The sequence below is a fragment of the Plutella xylostella genome, chromosome 7 (genome assembly GCF_932276165.1).
Source record: "Plutella xylostella chromosome 7, ilPluXylo3.1, whole genome shotgun sequence".
Taxonomy (NCBI): Eukaryota; Metazoa; Arthropoda; class Insecta; order Lepidoptera; family Plutellidae; genus Plutella; species Plutella xylostella.
Window position 1 is genome coordinate 8,640,315 of NC_063987.1, and position 25,785 is coordinate 8,666,099.

General features: G+C 35.4%; 1 protein-coding gene across 5 annotated transcripts; it reads left to right on the top strand.

Moving 5' to 3' along the window:
• LOC119690789 lies at positions 1-25,785 on the top strand. 5 transcript variants are annotated; one of them, XM_048622129.1, is made up of 14 exons: positions 4-110; positions 691-742; positions 1,351-1,392; positions 11,448-11,492; positions 12,346-12,423; positions 13,261-13,317; positions 13,748-13,825; positions 14,915-14,977; positions 20,865-20,909; positions 21,765-21,842; positions 22,680-22,736; positions 23,167-23,244; positions 24,603-24,675; positions 25,708-25,785. In XM_048622129.1, exons 1-13 carry the CDS (start codon positions 72-74, stop codon positions 24,659-24,661), a joined length of 771 nt encoding a protein of 256 aa, XP_048478086.1. In that variant the 5' UTR covers positions 4-71; the 3' UTR covers positions 24,662-24,675; positions 25,708-25,785. The 5 variants fall into 5 exon arrangements, with proteins under 5 accessions (XP_048478091.1, XP_048478090.1, XP_048478086.1 ...); XM_048622130.1 differs by having other exon boundaries at positions 24,603-24,665; positions 25,705-25,785; XM_048622133.1 differs by lacking the exon at positions 14,915-14,977 and having other exon boundaries at positions 3-110.

A 25,785-nucleotide genomic window follows, 5' to 3' on the forward strand; every position in this document is an offset into this window, starting at 1 on the left:
ATTTAACAGTATATAAAGGGTACCAAATGGTAAGAAAGCATAGTTACCCTCAGGGATTCTAGACGAAGACCATGGCAGCCTACACATTCGCTTTCGCCGCTATCGGCTTGGTAAGTTTTATTTCTTTTCACTTTTTTGGAATGAGCAAACTAGGGTACCTAATTCCGAAATTTGGAACATTTTAATATGAAATTCTGTGGATCGGGTAATTCCGAATTATAAATATCATATAAATGTGTATAAGTACTTCTGGGCAGTTCTAGGCAATATTTCGAAATAAATTTTTGCGAGGTTATAGCTGATCGAAAAATACATATGGTTCTTTAGCTCAGATTACCTAAAACTCATTTAAAATGTTTTTCGGAATAACCCGCATTCATTTGGAATTACCCTCGTGCAAAGAAAAAAATATCAGCTTTTGAAACTAAAATATTTACGAATTCCGTGGGTATTTAGAGAAGTCTGTTAAACAGAGTTTTAGGTAGTATATTCAAGTATACAAAGCGTCCTTACATGAATCAAAATGACCCAACCAGTCCTCATAAATTGAAAAAAAATACGAACATGTATACAACTCACCCAAAAACCTTTCGGAATAACCCACCTGCACCTTAGTATGAAAGTAACTACCAGTCATCGGTAGATAGAGTTATTGAAACTGGCAGTTTTTTATTACTTACCACATTTCAGATTGCACTCCTGGGACAGACGAGTGGCCTGCCCTGCGCAACATGCCCTGGCGGTAAGTCACATAATATAACTACTACTATACCTATACCCTCTTTTTAACACCTGTATACCATGCCATAGGAACTTTTTCATTGCTCACGAGCATTCAGCCCGTCTTGTGCAGGTTTTGCATTTTTTGAAAACTATAAAAGTTAACGTTTTCTTCTGTCATCTGCATACATTATCAGTCAAAAGTCGCATGATAGTTTCCGCTAGAGGCGCCACTTTGTATGCGAGAAAACGTAAACTTTTATCGTTTCCGACAATCTAACAAACCTATACTAGACCTACAGTACTCCCGAGTCCGCGTTGTTCTGTGCTCTCGAGTGTTTTTAAACTAGCCCCCTTATGAGTCGATTACACCTAGCGAGTACAGTGGTGAGACAGTATTCTCGGCCGATCCTCGACCAATGAACGGCTAGCAAGTGACCGAGCGCGCGGCCGAGGACACTGACGCCACTGTACTCGTTAGGTGTAATCTACCCATTATTCATAGAAAAGTTATTGAATTGTTTTGTCCCTCTCTGTCTACGTCCAATTTGTTCTTTGACAGAGAGGGACAAAACAGTTCTATAACTTTTCTATGAATAAGGCGGTAAAAGATTACTATGTTGTCCATAGGTCAGTGGACTGCTCCTCCAGCAAACCAACATCATGCACCAGGTATGGATAATTTATTTATACACACTTTACTTTATTTTATACAAAAACAAACACAGAAACAATATAAACATAGAAAAGTACACAAAGGCGGGTTTATTTTTTGTTGTTGTTTTTTGCTATTATTCTTTGCATCGAAATATCCTTCCACCCAAAGGTTGCCTGGAAGAAATCGCCATTTGTACATATCATTTATGTGTTAGATTAAGTTTTTTGACATTTTTATCCATTTTTTTGTGTACGAATAAAGAATATCTATTTTTTTTTAATAATAATTACTTTTTATTAAATAAAACAGAATAAAATGTGATCTACGACTAATAAACCTAAACTAAAATAGTACCTATAAATATTAAAATATTACAAATATCTATTCTATTATATCCTATTTATTGCCAAAATGCTAATTCTTCCAGCCAACCCTTGATTAGTGGAAAACTACAGTATCGATACATAAGTATAAGATATACTCTTTTTATACAATTTTAAAAAAGTTATTATAATACCTACCTATATAATAATAAGTGATAATTTGAGTACTTATAGTATAGGTATAGAGTATCATCTATATCAATTTTGAGATAATTATATTATTGACGTGGGTGATTCTTCAGGGACCGTATTTTCGGCGGCGGCGTTGAGGATATCTCTGTAACCAATTAAGGGGATTACGAAACCTAAAATGCTAAAGTCGGTTTGATATACTTGATTAGATTGGAAAAACGGTAGCTTCTATCACTTTGAGAAAAATGTATATTGTAGCAGAGGGTATACTCAACATGATATTTGCTTAGAAATTGGTGCAGGATTATAATAAGTATGTTAAAAATAATTGCAAACAGACCATGTCTTTTGCCATTTTTCGACTTATTATGAAAAAACCCTCGAAATCAGAGGGCCCATTTTCATGGAATCTTATATGTATGTGTAGGTAATTAAATTCTTAACAAAGTTACCTTAAAGAGTTGGATTTAATGGACCAGAAGTCAACTTTTTTTGCAAAAAACTAATAAATTCCGGTTTAAAAATGATGACGCCGTGACAGATTTCAGATTTCTTCAGTCGTCGCCCTGGTGGCGGCCTGTTAGGAGCGATACCCGCGCCATTTTATTTTTAATCAAATATTTCACAAAAACTGATTAAATCAACAAATGATGACTGCAAATATTATAATACATGTGCATTTGCTATGAAAAGTTAATTTTCTAAACATTTTAGATGGAGAAAAGCCGAAAATTCTTAGAAAACATTTCGCCTTTTCGATTTGTTTACATTTTTTACTATAGAGTTACAGATGCATAGATAAAGGTAAACATTACACATAATGACACTTATTAGATTCTCCGAATAAGAACTATACGGTCAATACAGTATGCCAAAGCGCGAGCCTGTTTATACAGGGTTATTGGTAAGTAGACCGGATCCTTTCAGGAGGTGATAGAGGAAGGCATTTCCAGTCGATTGAACCCAATAATGCATTATCCTAAACTTAACCATTTCTAAGATATTTAATATTTAAGGTTTTTTTAATTTTTTGCCAAAATTTTATGATTAAAACCGAAAATAAAAAAAACTAGCCACATTTCAATATTTTTTTTGGTTGTTTTGCATAAAAAACACCTTAATAAACTTATTAAAATAATCAAATGTGCATTATTCGACTTAAATTAGACGTAATACCTCAAAATAGTTAAACATTTTGAAAAAATATCCAAAACGCAAAAACAAATAAATTAAATTAAAAAAGATTTTCATATGACATTTTTTGTGCACTTCAGCTTAAAAACATGGTCAACTAATAAGCTTTCAAACAAGATAATTCAATACCAAATCGATTAAGGTATCACCAAGATATAGCCAAAACAACAAGCACAGACGGACAAAATTCAACAGGAAAACTAACAAAATTAGCCCAATTTAAAGGTAAAAAGTGTGATTGTTTTCAGTCCTGTTAACTTTAGTATGGAAACCCTGCTCAGTTTTCTCCGCTTTCTCTGGTTGTTTTGGCCATATCTTGGTGATACCTTAATCGATTTGGTATTGAATCATCTTGTTTGAAAGCTTATTAGTTGACCATGTTTTTAAGCTGAAGTGCACAAAAAAATGTCATATGAAAATCTTTTTTAATTTAATTTATTTGTTTTTGCGTTTTGGATATTTTTTCAAAATGTTTAACTATTTTGAGGTACTATGTCTAATTTAAGTCGAATAGTGCACATTTGATTATTTTAATTAGTTTATTAAGATGTTACTTATGCAAAACAACCAAAAAAATTATTGGAATGTGGCTAGTTTATTTTATTTTCGGTTTTAAGCATAAAATTTTGGCAAAAAATTTTAAAAACCTTAAATATTAAATATCTCAAAAATGGTTAAGTTTAGGATAATGCATTATTGGCTTCAATCGACTAGAAATGCCTTCCTCTATCACCTCCTGAAAGGATCCGGTCTACTTACCAATAACCCTGTATTCTGAGGGGTAATAATTTAACTTTATTTTATTTTAACGGTTGTGTATGCTAGGTAAGCTACACAATATACAGGGTGTTGAAAATTAAGTTCTCAATTTGTATTATTTGAAACCAAAAACCGTAATTTTTTATAATATATATTTTAAGATGTGGTAGTCTGTACACTAAAGGGTGTTCAAAAGTATAAGTACTTATAAAAATTGAAGAACTTAAATGTACATATTTTTTTAAATCTATGAAGGTATTTAACAAGCTTTGCAAGCGGTTAAGTGCGACTTTATCTACATATATACACACATACATACACTCTCACGCCTTGTACTAATGTACTCCCTTGCGGGGTAGGCAGAGGTGCATTGCTGCACCCACTTTTCGCCAGTGTTGTTTTTAAAATTATTTTAAAATAAATATAATGTACTTACCCCAATTTTTTTAGCTATGTAGGCGGTGGCATGCTCTGGGACATATTATATAGCGGGTCATCTCTTAATGCGTACTAACCATTTTATACACGATCAATAAAAAAAAAGTCAAAAAGTGTCGGAACAGAATTTATGAAAATGACCTAAATAAACAATAAAACGTCACGATAAAACGTCAACGTCAATCAAAAATGACAGTTACTTTTTGTTTTTCATCGATAGGCTTTGAGCAACAAAATTCATCGCACCTAATGCATGACGTCATCAGCACTTTTTGACTATTTTATGAATTTCTCCAAAATGATACATCCAAAAAATTCAAAAATATTTTTTTCGTGGCCTTTATAGCTAAATCTCGAAATGGTTTCCGATTTATAGCAGCTTTAGTTTTTTGAAATGTTGTCCATTGCTGGAGCTGTGCTCGCCATGCAGTGCATGGGCTACTTAGGAATCTGGGAGGCTGTTGCAAAGGAGTCCGTTGCCTCTATACGGTACGGGTGCCGTGCGATTTATGGCCTTCCAGGAGCACCTGTTTTGTCAAGTCGAAGATAATGGCTCGTATTCGACGCAACCTGCAGTACTGGTGGGATTGGTTGGAGGTCTGGACAGCACGTAGCTGCAGCAGCCGTCATGCCGTCATTCGACGCATAGATGCAAAAAAAAGTTGAAATTCATGTTAATAATTAGATTTTAATTTTACAATATTGCAAAAAAAAAATATTAACATTGTTGAGTATGTTATTTTATTTTAGTAAAGTAGTAATAAAAACAAAGGCTTATTGCATAGTTTTCGTTCACGCTCGCCTACATCGCACGTTGTATATGAGAATAAAGGGAATTACTAAATTTTCTTGTTTAAAAATCACGGTTTCTGGTTTAGAGGAAAACAAATTGTAAAATGCGGAATACAGTTTTTTTTTCAAAACAAAACATGTAAATTCAAAAAACGTTTCTATTGACACTAGGGCATACAATACCGCAATACCGGGAACCCGGAAAAAAAATAAGTATTTTTCAATACCAGTATTGAAAGTTAATACCGGTATTGAAGTAATACCGGAATCGGACTTTTTAGGCTATAAATAAAGCGATTAAGGTATAGTTAGCCTTGTGTTCTTATATGCTATGAAAGCGCACTTGTTTCCAATAGTTTAATGTAGTTTTTGGCCGTTGGAAATCTACTGTTGCCCATGCGTAAACCGACACCAATTTTTTTTTTTCAAATCTATCATTTTAACTCTAATACTCAATTGTCGTAGAAATCTATATCTATAATTACAGAATTTGATTGCCTTTTCTTGTTTAATTTTGGCCTATAGTCCTTTAAACACAATATTTGCCATTTATAACAACAAGAAAGTCTAATACCAGTATTAGTACCGGAATCCCGAAGTAGTAATACCGAAACTCAATACCGGTATTGAAAATTATTCCGGTATTGCATGCCCTAATTGACACCAACTGACACTAATTGACTTTTCGCCGAGAAAAGTGGAGTTACAATGTTTGCGATCTAAAGTGATTATAGAATAATTAGAACTATCTATTTTTTTTCAGTTCACCCGGTGTTGACTGAAATTGTAATTAGGTACTGACTCCTTGACTTGAAAATAACTTTTTTTATAATCGTTATTACAAAACCGCAATTTTTTTAATACAGCAATATTTGTAGGTACTTACAGTAAGCAAAAGAGCGCAACAAGATTTTTTTTTTTTTTGGTTTTAAGAAACAAAAATATTATTTCTATCATATCCAAAATACACATACTTAAGTACATATTATACCTCACCCAGACCACCCCATATCACCACCTTTGCCAGCTACGTAACCTTTTGGGACACCCTGTATATGCAGAGTTCTGCAAACTACTGTTCTGCTTTTAAAACACCAAAATAAAACAGGTCGTCTAACTAAAAGGTCACGTGACCAAAAAAAAATATATGGAGAAGCGTTTTTTTTTTCACGAATATAAAAAAATACGTAGGATAAAAGTTATTCAGAGTAACGCCCTTTCGGCTAACTATACTTTTTTTAATACAACACCCTGTAGTCCCTCTTATATTAAAATCTGCCCCCAAGTGAGGCTATACTTAATTCGCGAAAAAAAAAACGCGAATTTTTACATTCTGATTTCATTTCCAGGGTTTTAGACATAACATCAATAACATGCTGCACACGTAGGTTTCGGCTTAGTTTAGTATACCCTTTTTGCAACAACCTGTATAAATATCGGCACGGGTACGACTTTTTATAATTAATGATTAAATATTAAAAATACTTTCAAATAAAAATAAATATTTTCGTATCACTTACAAAACAATATTTCTTACTTAGTATATGTTTAACAAAGTGGCATGTCTTCACTTTAATGTTTTCGAGTACTATGTTAAAATTTCATGTCATTGTCCGGAGAACGCCCCGCATACCTCAACCCCCCTCACTAGATTTGACAGATTCTGATTTTCTTCTAGCTTTAGTGACAGCCTTAAGATAATGACACATAATTTTTTTTCAATACAGTCTAGCTCTATCTATATTTGTAACCAATCTAATTTTTTCAGTAAATGCTGTTTCAGTACTGAAAAAAATATTTGAAGTGTGTTATTCTGATTCATATAGAGCGTCCGTTTGCCAGCTTGAGAAACAAAATGTTCAGTATCACATTTCCCTTTTAATTTATTAAAATAAATTAAAATTTTATCGAAGGGCAATGAGTTTTCCTTTCACAAAAAAAAATATTTTGTATTTATAAATACGTAAGTTTTTTTATAAATAAATAATTAAGGAGTGTCCGGGATGTAGTACTGATTCATATGTCGTAACATGTTGATGACCATACTTGGTCATGTAGTGGCAATGGGAGTCTGGCTATTCAAATCAAATCAAATCAAATCAAATCATTTTATTTGTGAACATAGGTATAGTCATAACAGGTGTTTTACAGTATTTTTTGCGCTATGTTCTGCACGTAGGCATACAAAATTTATTAAACATACAAATTAACATAAACAAAACATGCATATCTTTTAAACTATTCCTATTAGGTATGTATAAATAAAGCATGCATCTAGATATAATTGTTTCATTCCTACAATAAAAATAAAATATATTATAAACAGTCCATAATTATGTCAGATAAATCTATATAATGAAAAAACAACATAATAATAATAATACTAGGAAATGTCAACAGAATATAAATATGATTAATTAATTACAATGAAATGTCAGATAAAAATTCAATAACAGAATAATAACATTTTCCGACTAGAAGATTGAAAAGCTTTTTCCTAAACTGTACAGTATCTAAGTCTTTTATTACATTTGGAATTTTATTAAAAATTAATGGCGCCATGCATGATACATTGTTTCCCATTAAAGCAGTCTTATGTTTTGGTATGCTCAGTCTATGTCTGTGCAGAAAACGTGTTCGGTTTGAGTATGGTTGGGGTGCTTTTTTAAAGAGAGATGGATTTATTTTAACAAACATTGCTATTTCATATATATAGAGAGATGGCATGGTCAGTAATTTTAATCTTTTGAAATGTGGAGCACAGCTGTCTGTGGTTCTAAGGCCACACATTGCTCTTAAGCATCTCTTTTGCGCCCTAAAGATTACATCCTTATCAGTGCAGTTGCCCCAAAAAATTATCCCATATCTTAAAGTTGATGATACAAAACCGTGATAAGCATTAAGAACTGTGTCATGACACACAATTTTACTTAATTTGTGCAGTATGTATGCGTGCTTACTGAGCCTTTCGCAGATTTCGTTCGCATGTTCCTTCCATAGTAACCTATTGTCCATTTTGAGACCTAAAAACTTTGTCGATTGTACTTCTTCAATCTGTACCCCGTTATATTCAATTTTCAATTCCGGATTGATTGTCCTTTGGTGAAATTGTATTATTTTAGTCTTAGACAAGTTTGCAATTAAATTATTTTCATTGAGCCATGTCATTATTTCTTCCAAAGTGTCATTAATTTCGATTTCATATATATTTATGTCAGTACATTTTATTATAGCAGTGCTGTCATCAGCAAACAACACCATTGGGCGTGAAACGTTATTAGGTAGATCGTTAATATACAAAATAAACAACAATGGGCCAAGCACACTGCCTTGTGGTACACCGCAACCAATCTTTCTACTGTTAGAGTAATATTTAATTTCTTGTTTGGTTTCGGGACAAAGTCTTGTTATTTGCGTGTATTGAGATCTGTTGTTTAAATATGATTGTATAAGACTCAGTACATTACCTCTGATTCCATAGCACTCCAGTTTGCGTAGTAATATTTTGTGGTCTACGTAATCAAAAGCTTTGGTCATGTCCATATAGATTGCACTAACAGGGTTTCTTTCATCCACGCTATGAAGAACCATATTTATAAGATCATAAATCGCCATATTTATGTTCTTATTCTTCCGGAACCCTTTTTGCTCGTCAATAAGAATATTGTATTTATCAAAAAAACTGGTAAATGATTTATAAATTAGTTTTTCAAAAACTTTTGATAATATGGGAATAAGGGCAACAGGTCTATAATATTTCATTTCTTCTTTATCGTCTTTTTTGAAAATTGGAATGATAACAACTGGTTTCAGCGCATCTGGATATATGCCTTTATCAATGCAGTTATTAAAAATAAATGCTAAATGGGGCGCAATTAATTCTGCTGTATTCTTAAGAATTTGTGTGTGTATGCCGTCATAGACAACGCTGTTTTTATTTTTTAAAGATTTTATTATTTTAACAACCTCTTCCGTCCCAGTTGGTGGCATAAATATTGATTGTGGACAAGTTTTGACATTTTTCATCGCTTTACCTATATTGTGGTCAGTCTGATCCGGGGGTTTTATTTGGTCAATGAAAAAATTATTAAACGCGTTAGCTATGTCTTCTGGTTTTGTCAAAACAGCTTTGTCCGCTTTAATTCTGCTTATGGATTCATGTGGGAAGCTGTTTTTATTTTGGTTGATAATGGACCAACTGGCTTTTGATTTATTGTCTGATGATGTCATTAAGAAGTTATTCTGTGCTTTCTTAGTAAGCCGAATAATTCTTTTTAATCTCTGTGAGTAAATTTTCAATTTATTTTTGTTTGATGACGTTCGATTCGATAGCTAGAAGCCAGCTCTCCAACGCACCAGCCAGTAGATGCCTAATGCTCCTAGTATGCCTACATCCAGGTGAAAAGAAGGTCAATATCTGATTCATATGGTCTTGGTTCAGGTACCCTTCTGATTAATATTCCTCCAGTATAAAATCTATTTTCTGATTATGATTCTTCAATATGAAGTTCATGTAATGCTCTTGGGTTATAGATTTATGAAAAAATAAACAACACTATACGAGTAGTGTGAATGTATTATGAACTACTGAAGGTTTTATGCAAAATCCTGATTCATATGTATATGATTCATGCGGTAAAAAACCTCATCCTATACAGAATGTTCCAAAAGTTTACGTCATGCCTTGGAGGGCTGATAGTACAGCTTAGAAGTGACCAGAATATCACTATATGACCTCAGTAAAATGTCAATAGATTTTGAGATATTTACAATTTTATGAATTTTCTGAAAATAGTCGCCCCAGAACAGCTTTTTGCATGCCACTGGTACGAAATTCAATATTTTAAGTTTTAATTTTATTTTGCGTAACCTCCTATAGTTCTTCTATCGATGACAGTCCAAGAAAATTACGAGCAATGCTGTATGTTTAAAACAAAGTTGGTTTTCCATGGTGTTCTTTCTTCTGGATCTGATTCATATGGCCACAAAAAATTGTAACATCAATAACTCAAAAACTACTTGTTAAAAAAGAGTGCCTTTTCCAATTATATGTTATTTGTTGTATCCATTTTCATATAAACAAATGTTATAGAGCTAAAAATCAAATTAAAAAATGGCCATATAAATCAGACAAAAAATGGAATTTCGAAGAATCACCCATTAAACACAAATTTGAAAAAAAAATCAAAGCGTGCGAAACGCGGTTGCCGAGGAAAGATATTTTTTTAGCGTGACGGTGACAAATAGAGGGGTCACTATCAAGTTCGACGAACGAACGAACGAGAACTGTCACCCAATCGTCACGCTTCATACAACGAGATGGAGTCGTGGCAGATTTGGATCTCCAAAGTGTTTCAAACACAAAAAAATGCATTACATATACATTACATGTTGAATATACTTACCTACATAGAATAGATTAACAATCCTTATAACGAAATTGCTTACCTGTCAAAACTGTCATAATTTTATGGATCGCTGACAGATGTTTGAGAGATAAGCGTTGATAATAGTAAGACATTTGAAGAAATTTTGTTCTATAATATCTTTTAAAATATGAAAGTTAGAGTCGAGTTTAAAAATATAAGTACAGACGAATTCAGAACCTCCTCCTTTTTTCGAAGTCGGTTAAAAAACGTTCATGATGTCCATTTGAATGCTGCCAGACATTATCTCATGAGCATGTGTGATCATTCTGTATAGTTAGTTGTTAGGTATTCATTAAGTAGGTATAATATTTTACAAATATATTTAAATATTCACAACTCAACAGCAGATCGGCGGTGGACTACTAGGAGTTCTAGGTATAGGTACAGACAATTACTTATACCTACATGGCGTATTTCATTGAGAAAATAAACACTTAACATGGCTTTTTAAAGTCAGTTGCTTTAGTTATGTTATGAATTACCTAATTTCTGATGTGATCCTTGCAAGGGTTGCGAGAGTGACAGATAATATTATTGACCAAAAGAAACGGTTAATTTTCTTAATACTACCAAGAACTCCTTTATTTAGCTAGGACGAACTACGTCAGTGACAGAAAATACAAACAATAATAATAGTTTTGTTGTTAACACCTTTTCCTGTTGCAATGTTAGCTTTGTCAATAACGCATTAACTGAGCTAAAAAAAAATCTTCGCTTCGCTCTAAAAAGTTTTCCCGTTGGAATACAGAAATAAAAAGTAGCCTATGTCTTAATCTAGGTTCTCAACTAACTCCATACCAAATTTCGTTAAAATGGGTTCCGCGATTTTGACCTGAAGAAGTAACAAACATACACATACATGTCATACTTACAACCTTTCGCATTTATAATATTAGTAGGAAGTAGGATCATATTATACAAAAATATTTAAATATTCCACAGCACCTCAACAGCAGCCACAGAACGGCGGCAGCGGCGGACTACTGGGTATGGACTATTTGTTATACCTATAGGGTTACATTAAAAAAAAAATACCTGAGAGCCCTCGTCCACGTAACCAAGATTCAATCGCCTTGCAAACGCGATACCGTCGCGCTTCTGTCACAGTGGCAAGATGGACACGGTCGCGCGTTGGCATCGACACAGTGGCGATGCTGTAGCGCGTTAGTAGCGCGTTGGCATCGCTTATGTAGAGCGTTATCGCTATCGAGAGACAGCATCGCTACAAAAAGTCGCACATAGGGTGAGACCAGACGAGCGTAATTTTGTGAGTTGTGAGTCGCGTATCCTGATGCGCGGGGACGAGGGGGCGGGGAAGTTACTCGCTCCCCTCGTCCCCGCGCACATATTTCTGCCGGAATACGCGACTCAAAACTCACAAAATTACGCTCGTCTGGCCTCACCCTATGTGCGACTTTTTGTCCCTAACATGGCTTTTTAGAGATGTGTCAGTTGCTTTACTTATGTTATGAATGACCTGATTTCAGATCTGATCCTTGCGAGAGTTGCGAGAGTGTCTGATATTGACCAATAGAACCGGTTCATTTACTCAATACTTACTACTGTTACTACTTCTCCTTTATTTAGTTAGGACGTACCTCAGTGACAGAAATTACGAACAATAATAATAGTTTTGTTGTTGACACCTTTTTCTGTTGCAATGTTAGCTTTATCGGTAACGCATTCCTGTCGAGTGTTGTCACGCAATACGAACCGATTGTTACATGACAACTCTTGATCGTCCGTTTTTGATTTCTGTAGGTCGGGTCACAGCCTGTCCCTGGACAGATGAGTGACACGACTTTATTAATTGCTTACTTACTTTATATTTTTTCCGTAGGCGGCGGTCTAGTTGGAAACAACGACATCTTGAATGGTGTTCTCAGTAATAACTACAAGCCGTCACCGGCCTCTCAAGGTAATACACATATTATTATTACTACTCCATCAAGCAGGAAGCATTTAGTGACGCTGCTCCTTATACAGAGTGTATCAAAAGTGGGTGTGGATGTACATATATTAATCCGAAAAAGGGTGACTTTCCTATAAATAACAATCAGGCATTGTCAGTCACGAAAAGAACTCACCTAGCTACAGCATGCCAATATAATTATGTATGATTTTCATCAAAAACCGGCCACCCACAAAACGTCAATTTACTGCATCCCATTGCAAGCTCTTCATTTTGACCAGATTTGATGTCCATTAGAAATCTACCTAAATATACAAAAGGGGAAACTGACTGACTGACATAATGTCAACGCACAGAGTAAACGGCTAAACGTAGGCATTTGAAATTTGGGAGGGGCCTAGCTTAGGTACCGTGGAGGTGCACTAAGAAAGGAAATTCCGAAATTCCCACGGGTACGGGAGTTAGCGAGAAAATGCTATTGTATGAAAAATCTAAACCGCTTAATTTAGACGCTTGAAATTTGGCATGCAGGTACCTTAGTAAACTTAAAGCTTACTTACAACAGGATATTGCAAAACCCTCACGGGAACGGAAGTAATCGGGAAAAAACATTTGTATGAAAAAATCTAAACCGCGTTAGATTTATTTATTTAAACTAAAATTGCACAAGATACCTAGATGTTTTCAATCCAAATCCTGGGACGAGAGAACTTCCTTCATGGGTCAGCTAGTACTGAATAAATACAGACTTGATCGCATGAGTAGTATGATCTTTAGTGTATAGTTATAGTTAGTCATTGTATTGTATTGTATTGTATACAAAAATATTAAAATATTCCACAGCCCCTGTACAACAGCAGTGGCAGCCTCAGAACCCCGGACTAGTGCAAGGTTTACTAGGTATGGACAATTACTTATGTTTCAGTGAAAAAAAGTTATTTACTAACTTCAGTTACTTTAGTAATGTTATAGATTTCCTAATTTCTGATCTGATCCTTGCGAAAGTATCTGATATTGACTAATAGAAACGAAAAATAATCTTAAGTCTCTGAAAATTTAATGTCACTACTTCTTCGCCTGTCGGTGAAAAATACTAGAATTGGTCTAAACTAAAGTACGGTTCATTCGCCAGAATGGAACGAACGAGCGTGGTCACGCTAACCGTACCTTTTATCGCGTGACAACTTTGGTTCGTTTGTTTTCGGTTTACATTCTGTATAAAAAGTATCGGGACTAGAGCAATAACGCAGTGACCCAAGGTCCAAGACAGGACAGTGACAAGTTTGTATAAGTACTTACGAACTTACTAAATATCTTCTTATTGTTTCAGGAGGCCCTTTGCTTTCAGACAACAGTATCTTGAATGGTCTTGGCAGTAATAATTACAAGCCGTCATCGGCCCCTAAAGGTAAGACACATATTATTACTTCATCAGGCAAGGAGCTTTTAGTGACATATCAGCTGCTCCTTATATTATACGAGAAGTGATGAAAGTGCCTCTGGGACTGGACTAATTAACTTTATAATATGCGAAAAAAATAATTATTGAAAGGCGGGCGGGGATCTAATCTATTCTATTCTCTGTGAGGGTGTCAGTACCTGCACCTGACTCTCTCGGATGGAACCGTATATTTGTGCACATCCCCAAGGGGGCAATGAAAAAGTTCCTATGGCATGGTATACAGGTGTTAAAAAGGGTTAAGTATAGTATATTATGGAGCGGTGGTAGCTCAGTCGGATAAGCTCTCGCTTCTCATGCGGGTTTGAATCCCGGTGCTGACATTTATTTATTTATTTATCACATTTATATGACATGTACCAATGAGTTCTTTGAATTTAAGTAGGTATAATATATAATATATTATTTCAGACTTACGTATAGATATCCTATTAAATCTGATTATTATATTTATATAGGTCTATGTAGTCTTTTATAAAATATATATCATTATTTTAGGTATATAAGTATAATTACATGTAAGTTTATATACTTAGGTTGTAGGGACTTATAATATAATAACTAAATCATTATTTTAATTTTTCCTTTAGAATTCTTTTGTACACTTGACCCCTCTTTAATCAAAATATCCTTCCACCCTAAGGTTGTCTTGAAAAAATCGCTTTAAGCGATAAGACCGCCTTTTTTGTACATATTTGTTAGTGTTTAAGTTTTGTAAGTTTCTTTTATGTGTGTGTACAAATAAAGAATATTCTATCTATCTATCTATCTATAATATCGCTCTTAGGGTGAAGGAAACGTGAGGAAACCAACATAGCTAGTTTTAACATATCTATAGGTATATGTGAACCCACCAACCCGCACTGGACCAGCGTGGTAGTCCAAGCTTAGGAAGGCAATTACTTAGGCCTTATTGGACATATGCACAATGGTTCCGCTCAAGAGAGCCAGGTGCAGGTAGTTACATCCCCACAGACTATGATAAATTGAACTGCTCTCGAGTGTTTATAAACTAAAAGTTTACTACGTACTCCGTAGGTTCTCAGTGGGATAGTCCTCAGCAACAGTGGACACCCTCGCAACCGCAACACCCTGCACCAGGTATGGATAATTTGAGTATACTTAGTGTCTTCGTAATATCAGTTTTGAGCCCTATTATTAATAGATGGCTTTATTCATCTTCTCTTTAGCGTGACAAACAAAAAGGGGGGTCACTATTTAGATTTTCACACATGGAATTTGGAATAGACAAATGTAAAATAAATTCTGTTAAAGCAGGTATAACTCACCCACACCAATATCAAACACTACTAAATCAATAATAGCAAGCAGGATGGATAAATGGAACGATGTCTACAAAACTTCTGTAACTGCCAAACCACAGGCATACACATCACACATTTTGTCTACCCTGGAGAGTCAAAATCTTCGACCAGAGGACTTGGTGGTTTTAGACGTTGGTTCCAACGATTACAGCATATCGTCCATTATATCGGAACTTAATAAATGTCTACCAAAATTGATAACATGTAAAGTGCTTTTACTTAATGTGCAAAGGAACAAACATGTAAACATCCATAAATTGAACGAGTCCTTGTGTTCATTAACAAAATAATACAATAACTGTTATTTCGTGGATTTAAAGTACAATAAGTCGAATCTGGATGATATATGTTTTAAAATCAATATAGAAATCGATAGTTTTAAATACTATCACGAATTTATTAACAACTTCAAAGAAACGTATGCTACTCGTAGTAGGTATAAACAAAAAGGAAAAATTTAACGTAGATAAAGGAACAATCCCCCACTACTTAACCGTACAAAAATATAAAAAAGGCACAATACCGTACTTATTTTATGTGCAAAATAAAATAAAGAACACTCAAATCTAAACACAAAGAAATAAACCAAACGACTCAATACCAGAGCTTTTTCGAGACTAATTACAACAAACACAAATTAAAAAAAGCATGCGCTAGGAATTATCATAAATAAGTTTGAAGAAAAACTTCAGCCCATCGATATAATTTGTTTGACTGAAACCTTTCTAGAGTCTGGCATGGAAATTAATCTTTAAGTCCAAAACTATCAACTTGCAAGTAGCATTTGTAGAAAAGTGCTAGTATTTTAGTGAAGCACGGTATAGAATATAAGCCACTTAATATTCCAAAAGAACTACAATCGACATTATATCACTTCGAATGTTGTGGAGTAGAGTTAACGAAATTAAATACACTAATATGATGCCGAAACAGAGAAAATAATAATGAGTCTTAATAACTCCAGCTCAACTGGGTATGATGACATCTGTACAAAACATTAAAACTGTGTGCAAAAGAATTATCAAGACACTATTTTAAATCTGTCTCCACTTGAAAGAAATTTTCCCGACGAACTCAAAACATCTCTAGTGAAACCACTATTTAATAAAGGAAATGAGTATGATATCCATAACTACAGACCAGTAACCTTAATACCCGTACTGTCAAAAGTTTTTGAAAAGGCTATGTATAGTAGAGTTCTGTCGTTCATAAACCGCAATAATATTTTATGTAGGCAGCAGTTCGGGTTCCGTAAACACTGCTCCACGACATTATCACGTTGTAATGTAATAACGGGGTGTATGGGGTTCCACCAACATCATCGGGGCCCAAGCCAACCTCACCTGCTCGCAGTGCACCCTGCTGCTTAACGAACGAGGCACTGGCCACCCGCCAACCCGCATTGGATCAGCGTGGCGGGTTAAGATCCAACCCCCCTTATGACGCGATCGGACAAGGTGGAAATCATTGGGGGAGGCCTATGTTCAGCAGTGGACGTCCTATGGCTGAGATGATGATGATGATGATGATGATGAATGTAATAACAATAAATACTTATGCAATACCGATATTAACTTATTCTTTCGGATATAACTTTTTGGAGCAAAACTCAACTCAAAAACCTTCAGAGAATCGATGACGAAACACAGAAAACATCACCCAAGAGCTTCTGTCCAAAGACAGACCCTACCACGTAGTGAAGGAGGCGGGCACTAATTGATATAACACACAAACACACGCACTCACGCCTTGTACTAATGTACTCCCTTGCGGGGTAGGCAGAGGTGCATTGCTGCACCCACTTTTCGCCAGAGTGTTATGTCAATTGATATACTTAGTCAATTTACATAACAGACAAAAAGCGGCTGTGCCATTTCAAAACCTCGTAAGCGCCAAGTTTGAAAAAAACGGGTCTTTGATTTATAAATTATTTTAGGCGATTGCGCACAAAACTGCATCGTCAGGATATCAAAAAACCGCTAAGAAACGAAAATAAAAATTCTAAACACCTAGTAACTCTACCCTGCAAAATCAAAAATGCCATGAAAACCATTTTAAAACCTAGGAAGAGCCATCAACCATTTTAAAACATAGCAAGTGAAATGACTTACTATGTTTTAAAATGGTCAATGGCTCATACTAGGTTTTGAAATGGTCAGCGAAGATAAATTTTCGACCGTTAATTTTAGTAAGTCACAAATGGCATACATTATTACATTAACACTTTTTTAGAACAAAATATCAGATATTTCAGAACCTGTATCTTTGAACCAATGAGACCTAGAGAGTTGAATTAAAAGTAGAACATAAGGAAATTTTGTGTTCTTTATAAAAAACCATAGAGACCTTTCTCGTCAGAACCTTTCTACTAGCGTGCCTACTACTTTCTACTATTTTGCATAAAACAAAAAAAAACTTAACTTATAAAACATAGAAAACAGATTTTTAACTCAAAATTTAGGAAATATTGTCTAATTTAAATATACATATTATATTATTTTCATGTCAGAGCCTTTTTACTATGGCTATTTAGTTCATATAGATAAAACAAAAGAAAAATATAAAAATATGCCGGTGTTTCAGCTATTACTTATAGTGCCGTCGTGTAAAAGTGCTGCTAAATTGGAATTATATTATGTGAAGGATCCCAAGCATATAAAAAATGAAGCACCACCGCAATTATTGTAATTTCAATATACTAACTAAATAATTTGTCTTAAATGACACAATAATGGTCCTTTCGCGGTTTTAGGGTGAGAAAATCATTTAAAACCTAGTTAGTGTTTTCTTTTGTGCATTACACCAACAATATTAGTCATATTTAAATGACGACCGAATGGCGTAGTGGTTAGTGACCCTGACTACTGAGCCGATGGTCCCGGGTTCGATTCCCGGCTGGGGCAGATATTTGTTTAAACACAGATATTTGATAATGGCAATAGGCCCGCCCCCTATTACATTGGGACTAACATAACACTCTGGCGAAAAGTGGGTGCAGCAATGCACCTCTGCCTACCCCGCAAGGGAGTACATTAGTACAAGGCGTGAGTGCGTGTGTGTTGTGTGTGTGTGTATTTAAATGAAATAGTATTGTACGTAAAGCCTAGGTTCTGCCGTTTCTTTTAAGCTTACATTCGTTCAGATATGTATTATAGTTTTACCAGGGCATTGAAATGAAGGGATAAAAACGTTTTTTGGCTCTGCTGAACATTTTGTCTCATGGCTCTTACTGTGTTTTAAAATGGCACAGCCGAAATAACAGCACTTAGAACTTACTTTCACACAAAATCTACAACATCTTATATCCACGAAGCTACAGTACAGACAGATACTAAATTTACACCATTAAATACAAAATTAAAAAGGTTATCTGGTAGAGATTGCTTTTTATATCTATATTCTATGGTTGTCATATTGTAATGTTTTTTTTATGGTGCAAAATAAATAGTAAGTTTTCTATTATATTCTATTCTAAACTTACAAGACAGAAGCTTACAGTTAAATGAAACACAAACAGACCATAAAAACAAAGATAAGTGAGTGGAATCGGAACTCATTGCATGAAAGGCACCCCACGACTTGACCCAAGTAACATTTTTGGTTTTAAAAAGGTTTTGAAAAGGTTCTAGAACCTTTGTATGGAAATCAACTCGTGAGACTTAGAAGGCTCGATAACCTTATATTAACCTTATATTAACCTCCTGAGTGCAAAAAGGGCCCACGTTTTAGAACCTTTCTGAGAGCTACAGCAAAACCTATAGCTCAAACCCAGAACCTTTTGAACAACTTACGCAGAACCTAAATAAAACCTTCACAACCTTAATTTAACGTCAACATAACCTTGGAAGACAGCTTTTAAGTTCTAAATTAGTCCTGGATGTAACTCTTCTATAACTTGAAACATATTTGATGGATATTTGTAATGCCTTCCCAGGACTCTCGTGTCTTAAAATGTTTCTGTGTAAGATTTTATAATAATTATAATAAATGGCGCCATTACCTGACACTTTCCAAGACTCAAAATGGCTAACTTGTAAGTGTTGTATTAATACAAAATATAGTAAGTAGTTAGGCTGAAGTCAGGAAATATGAAAACCTTGTGCGACTAGCACTTTATTGTGATACTTTTGAATAATAGTTCTGTATACGTGACGGGCCTTTTGTAAATAATAAATTTGAAGATATTTTAATTTAAAAAAATAGATAAAATTTTATGTTTGGTGTAAATTTATATTAGAAATAAAAGTACTGTCTATATAAAAAAACATATATTTGGAATATTATAGGAAACGCTACTGAATTTTCCCTTATTAATTAAAATGTATCTTTTTGGTAAGTTTTTTTTTTTATTTCAGTGAAAAAATATGGCGGCCGTTAGGAAATTACTAAAAAGCATTAAACATATTTTGAGGATGCCTCTAAAGCTTTAAAATATTCTTGTAGGACTTAAATCATGCCTTTATATCATAGCCAGTGCTTAATGCTTTTGGTTTTCACCAAGTAGTCCTAATTTGTTTGCCTAGACAACTCTTATCAACCTAAAGGTTTAAGATAGGTTTTAAAAAATACTTATAAGTAATTTAAATATTCCATAACTTTATGGTTGTATCAAGGTTAAAAATTTAACCTTAAGCTCTCACTTTAGCATTAATGCTAGCTTTTCTAGAAGTAAATCAGGAGTCTACGACAACTATAAGATCCTAGAACTATATGCTCCTGAAATACATGTTAAAATAACGTTAATATAAACTCTTATCAGCAGCTACAAGGTTGTATTAATAAACAATTAGTTTTAGGACTTAGTAATCATTCTCAAGTACTCAATATGACCAGATAGCAAAGCATTAACCTTTTCACAACCCTTATAAAACCTAAAGGCATTTCTTACAACCTAAGCTCGAATGAAATGTTACTTGGGGAGTCAGCCAAACGTCGACAAAGAAGCGTCATTGGGATCTCAACGCACAAACTGTATATTGACAGAGCCATCCTCACAGATAGAACCATTCACTTCAACAAACAGGATATTACATTAATAGATAATGCTAACAAATCAGCTCTTATTATAGACATTGCAATCCCAAACACTCATAACTTACAAAATACAATAGCAGATAAACTTACAAGATACACAGTCGACTGTGGCTTATGTGGCGACTCAAGACAGCTACCATAGCCCCTATTGTACTTTCCACGACAGGATTAATACCTAAGCAATTAGAAAAGTACTTTGTACTTCTATTAGTAATATTTGTACAATAAAGAATTAAATAAATAAATAAAAGTCATAAATCGCTTGATGCCCCATCCTACAGATACAAATCCCTCCAAATGTCCTCAATACTTGCCGAATAGTGCGTAAATTTAAGCAAACCGATCCAACACATACCCCATGAATCACACTTGGCTGAGGCCCGTGTGCTTCATTATACCTACTTATCAGTTATTTATACAAATAACTGAGCTGAAAAAAAAAACTTCGCTTCGCCTTAAAAAGTTTTCCAGTGGGAATACCGAAATAAAAAGTAGCCTATGTGTTAATCCAGAGTTCCGCCGTTTTGACGTGAAGAAGTAACAAACATACACACAAACATACTCACAACCTTTCGCATTTATGATATAAGTAGGATCATATTATACAAAAATATTTAAATATTCCACAGCACCTCAACAGCAGCTACAGAACGGCGGCAGCGGCGGACTACTGGGTATGGACTATTTGTTATACCTATAGGGTTACATTAAAAAAAAAATACCTACCTGAGAGCCCTCGTCCACGTAACCAAGATTCAATCGCCTTGCAAACGCGATACCGTCGCGCTTCTGTCACAGTGGCAAGATGGACACGGTCGCGCGTTGGCATCGACACAGTGGCGATGCTGTAGCGCGTTAGTAGCGCGTTGGCATCGCTTATGTAGAGCGTTATCGCTATCGAGACAGCATCGCTACAAAAAGTCGCACATAGGGTGAGACCAGACGAGCGTAATTTTGTGAGTTGTGAGTCGCGTATCCTGATGCGCGGGGACGAGGGGGCGGGGAAGTTACTCGCTCCCCTCGTCCCCGCGCATATATTTCTGCCGGAATACGCGACTCAAAACTCACAAAATTACGCTCGTCTGGCCTCACCCTATGTGCGACTTTTTGTCCCTAACATGGCTTTTTAGAGATGTGTCAGTTGCTTTACTTATGTTATGAATGACCTGATTTCAGATCTGATCCTTGCGAGAGTTGCGAGAGTGTCTGATATTGACCAATAGAACCGGTTCATTTACTCAATACTTACTACTGTTACTACTTCTCCTTTATTTAGTTAGGACGTACCTCAGTGACAGAAATTACGAACAATAATAATAGTTTTGTTGTTGACACCTTTTTCTGTTGCAATGTTAGCTTTGTCGGTAACGCATTCCTGTCGAGTGTTGTCACGCAATACGAACCGATTGTTACATGACAACTCTTGATCGTCCGTTTTTGATTTCTGTAGGTCGGGTCACAGCCTGTCCCTGGACAGATGAGTGACACGACTTTATTAATTGCTTACTTACTTTATATTTTTTCCGTAGGCGGCGGTCTAGTTGGAAACAACGACATCTTGAATGGTGTTCTCAGTAATAACTACAAGCCGTCACCGGCCTCTCAAGGTAATACACATATTATTATTACTACTCCATCAAGCAGGAAGCATTTAGTGACGCTGCTCCTTATACAGAGTGTATCAAAAGTGGGTGTGGATGTACATATATTAATCCGAAAAAGGGTGACTTTCCTATAAATAACAATCAGGCATTGTCAGTCACGAAAAGAACTCACCTAGCTACAGCATGCCAATATAATTATGTATGATTTTCATCAAAAACCGGCCACCCACAAAACGTCAATTTACTGCATCCCATTGCAAGCTCTTCATTTTGACCAGATTTGATGTCCATTAGAAATCTACCTAAATATACAAAAGGGGAAACTGACTGACTGACATAATGTCAACGCACAGAGTAAACGGCTAAACGTAGGCATTTGAAATTTGGGAGGGGCCTAGCTTAGGTACCGTGGAGGTGCACTAAGAAAGGAAATTCCGAAATTCCCACGGGTACGGGAGTTAGCGAGAAAATGCTATTGTATGAAAAATCTAAACCGCTTAATTTAGACGCTTGAAATTTGGCATGCAGGTACCTTAGTAAACTTAAAGCTTACTTACAACAGGATATTGCAAAACCCTCACGGGAACGGAAGTAATCGGGAAAAAACATTTGTATGAAAAAATCTAAACCGCGTTAGATTTATTTATTTAAACTAAAATTGCACAAGATACCTAGATGTTTTCAATCCAAATCCTGGGACGAGAGAACTTCCTTCATGGGTCAGCTAGTACTGAATAAATACAGACTTGATCGCATGAGTAGTATGATCTTTAGTGTATAGTTATAGTTAGTCATTGTATTGTATTGTATTGTATACAAAAATATTAAAATATTCCACAGCCCCTGTACAACAGCAGTGGCAGCCTCAGAACCCCGGACTAGTGCAAGGTTTACTAGGTATGGACAATTACTTATGTTTCAGTGAAAAAAAGTTATTTACTAACTTCAGTTACTTTAGTAATGTTATAGATTTCCTAATTTCTGATCTGATCCTTGCGAAAGTATCTGATATTGACTAATAGAAACGAAAAATAATCTTAAGTCTCTGAAAATTTAATGTCACTACTTCTTCGCCTGTCGGTGAAAAATACTAGAATTGGTCTAAACTAAAGTACGGTTCATTCGCCAGAATTGAACGAACGAGCGTGGTCACGCTAACCGTACCTATTATCGCGTGACAACTTTCGTTCGTTTGTTTTCGGTTTACATTCTGTATAAAAAGTATCGGGACTAGAGCAATAACGCAGTGACCCAAGGTCCAAGACAGGACAGTGACAAGTTTGTATAAGTACTTACGAACTTACTAAATATCTTCTTATTGTTTCAGGAGGCCCTTTGCTTTCAGACAACAGTATCTTGAATGGTCTTGGCAGTAATAATTACAAGCCGTCATCGGCCCCTAAAGGTAAGACACATATTATTACTTCATCAGGCAAGGAGCTTTTAGTGACATATCAGCTGCTCCTTATATTATACGAGAAGTGATGAAAGTGCCTCTGGGACTGGACTAATTAACTTTATAATATGCGAAAAAAATAATTATTAAAAGGCGGGCGGGGATCTAATCTACTCTATTCTCTGTGAGGGTGTCAGTACCTGCACCTGGCTCTCTCGGATGGAACCGTATATTTGTGCACATCCCCAAGGTCTAAACTGCCTTCCTAAGGTCGGGCCTTTTCCCAACACGCTGGTCCACTGCCGGTTGGTGGGTTCACATATCTAGATGTGCTAAATCTGGATATGCAGGTTTCCTCACGATGTTTTCCTAAACCGTAAGAGCGATGGTATACATTGTACCGAAATTCAAAGAACTCATTGGTACATGTCAGCGCTAGGATTCGAACCCGCATCTCTGGCGTGAACACCGAGCACTTGCCCGACTGAGCTACCACATGCCGAATTACGGAGGAAATTTTATCAAGATATTTACTTATTCATTTGCTTATATCCTGATGCACCGTAAAATGTAGAAAAATATTGTAGAAGACGTCATTAAGTAATATTTTTCCGTTAAGGAGTAATGTGGTGCTTTTCTGACTGGAACTTTTTAATTGCCCGTGAGTGTCATATCAGCTGTCCGATACTCATATTACAGGCTGTGGTTTGATAGGTGTTTATATTATTATTTGTTTATTCAGAATACCAACAACGTAACAATAATTGGTACAACGTGATTTGGAAACGTTTTATTCGTTTCTATAACGTTACCCACACGACATGGGCGTTGATCAATATGTCTTCCGATTATGGTGGACGTCCTATCGAGTCGATTAAAAATCGTAACTTGCGTTTGAAAGCCGAAGATACCGCCAGAAACGGCTAATATCTTTGTCAACATCTACATTCCAGGCACCAGGGATTAGGAGGTTACATAGGTCCTAAAATTGGAATAAGGGGCCGTCCATTAATCACGTGAGGCTCAAGAGGGGGAGGAACTATGCTAAGGTCCTGTTTCACGATGTCTGGTTAGTGGCTACCTGGGAGATAAAATACATGCTGTCACTGTCAAAAATAAAATAACAGAGAGTGACAGTATGTATTTTCTCTTACAGGTAGCCGCTAACCAGACATTGTGAAACAGTCCCTTAGCATAGTTAAGCAAGTTAAACAATGGTTACTTTCACAGTGAAACAATTTATTTTAGCTGCGGGTTATTTGTATAACAATATTTTGTTTAAAAAGACACACAAAGATTGTTTATATTTTATGCCAAGTATGAGAAAATGCAGTAAGTATACACATGCACAATGAATCTTGTTTCAGGTGGAAGAGGCCTTATTAGTGGCAATAATATCGGAGATGGAATATTGTCCAACCATTAGACTACAGACTACAGGTAAATAAACATATTTATTTAGAAGGGGAAAACCGACTATAGACGACTGAATGGCGTAGTGGTTAGTGACCCGGACTACTGAGCCGAGGGTCCCGGGTTCGATTCCCGGCTGGGGCAGATATTTGTTTAAACACAGATATTTGTTCTCGGGACTTGGATGTGCCCGTGAAATGGCAATAGGCCCGCCCCCTATTACATTGGGACTAACATAAACACTGGCGAAAAGTGGGTGCAGCAATGCACCTCTGCCTACCCCGCAAGGGAGTACATTAGTACAAGGTGTGAGTGTTTATTATATTTATAAATATATTACCAACTTTACTTACTATACTACAGATTCTGAACGATTATCAACAGTCGATTGTCCCACGAATAATCCTAGTCACTATAGAGCTTATGTAGCTTACCTTCCCTCTGTTCGCTCGGCCGCGGCTCACAGTACAAACAGCTTGTATGAGAGCCACCACTATCAGTGCACAGACACATCCCAATGTTATTGCATTTTTGACGTTTCCTTATGTCTGGTAAGTAAAGTTGGTTTTCCTTTGCAGTCATCAAATATGTATGGGATTTCGAATATCAAAAAACCAATAATGGACACAGTATAATCCCGGAACATTCATGGGTCAATCGACTTTTGATGAACCGTTCAGAATCTGTCAATGTCATCTGAGATATAACAATAAAACTTTTTTTTATTTTTAACCCTCTTTGTCCGCGTCGTGTGTTAAAAATTACTATTACTTATAGGACATTAGGACAGAAACAGTTAACTGGTTTTGTGGGTCATTATTAATTGTACTGTGTTTTTTTATGTTTAATAAATACATTGAATAATTATTCTGATGACGTCGCGTCTGAATATAATTTTGTATTAGCATTTTTGACCCCTTGGGTAACAAACAATGTATTATTTTTCGCATTAGTTTGAATTCATTTGCCAGAAAAGAAATCCACGGTCATAATTTAAGTAACTTCGAAGAAAAGAGGTGGTTCCCAATTCATCTGTATGTACTCTAAGTTTTTTTTCAGGTCGGCAATGGAAGGACATCTACACTACATAAATCATTTTGATATTATTTATGTGAAATAAATATTTATTGACAGTAA

Excerpts from the sequence above, each read along its gene's own strand:
- LOC119690789 (XM_048622129.1), top strand. The coding sequence starts at position 72 with ATGGCAGCCTACACATTCGCTTTCGCCGCTATCGGCTTG. Across the intron at positions 12,424-13,260 it reads GCCGTCACCGGCCTCTCAAG|CCCCTGTACAACAGCAGTGG; the intron begins GTAATACACATA and ends AATATTCCACAG. Across the intron at positions 13,826-14,914 it reads GCCGTCATCGGCCCCTAAAG|GTTCTCAGTGGGATAGTCCT; the intron begins GTAAGACACATA and ends CGTACTCCGTAG.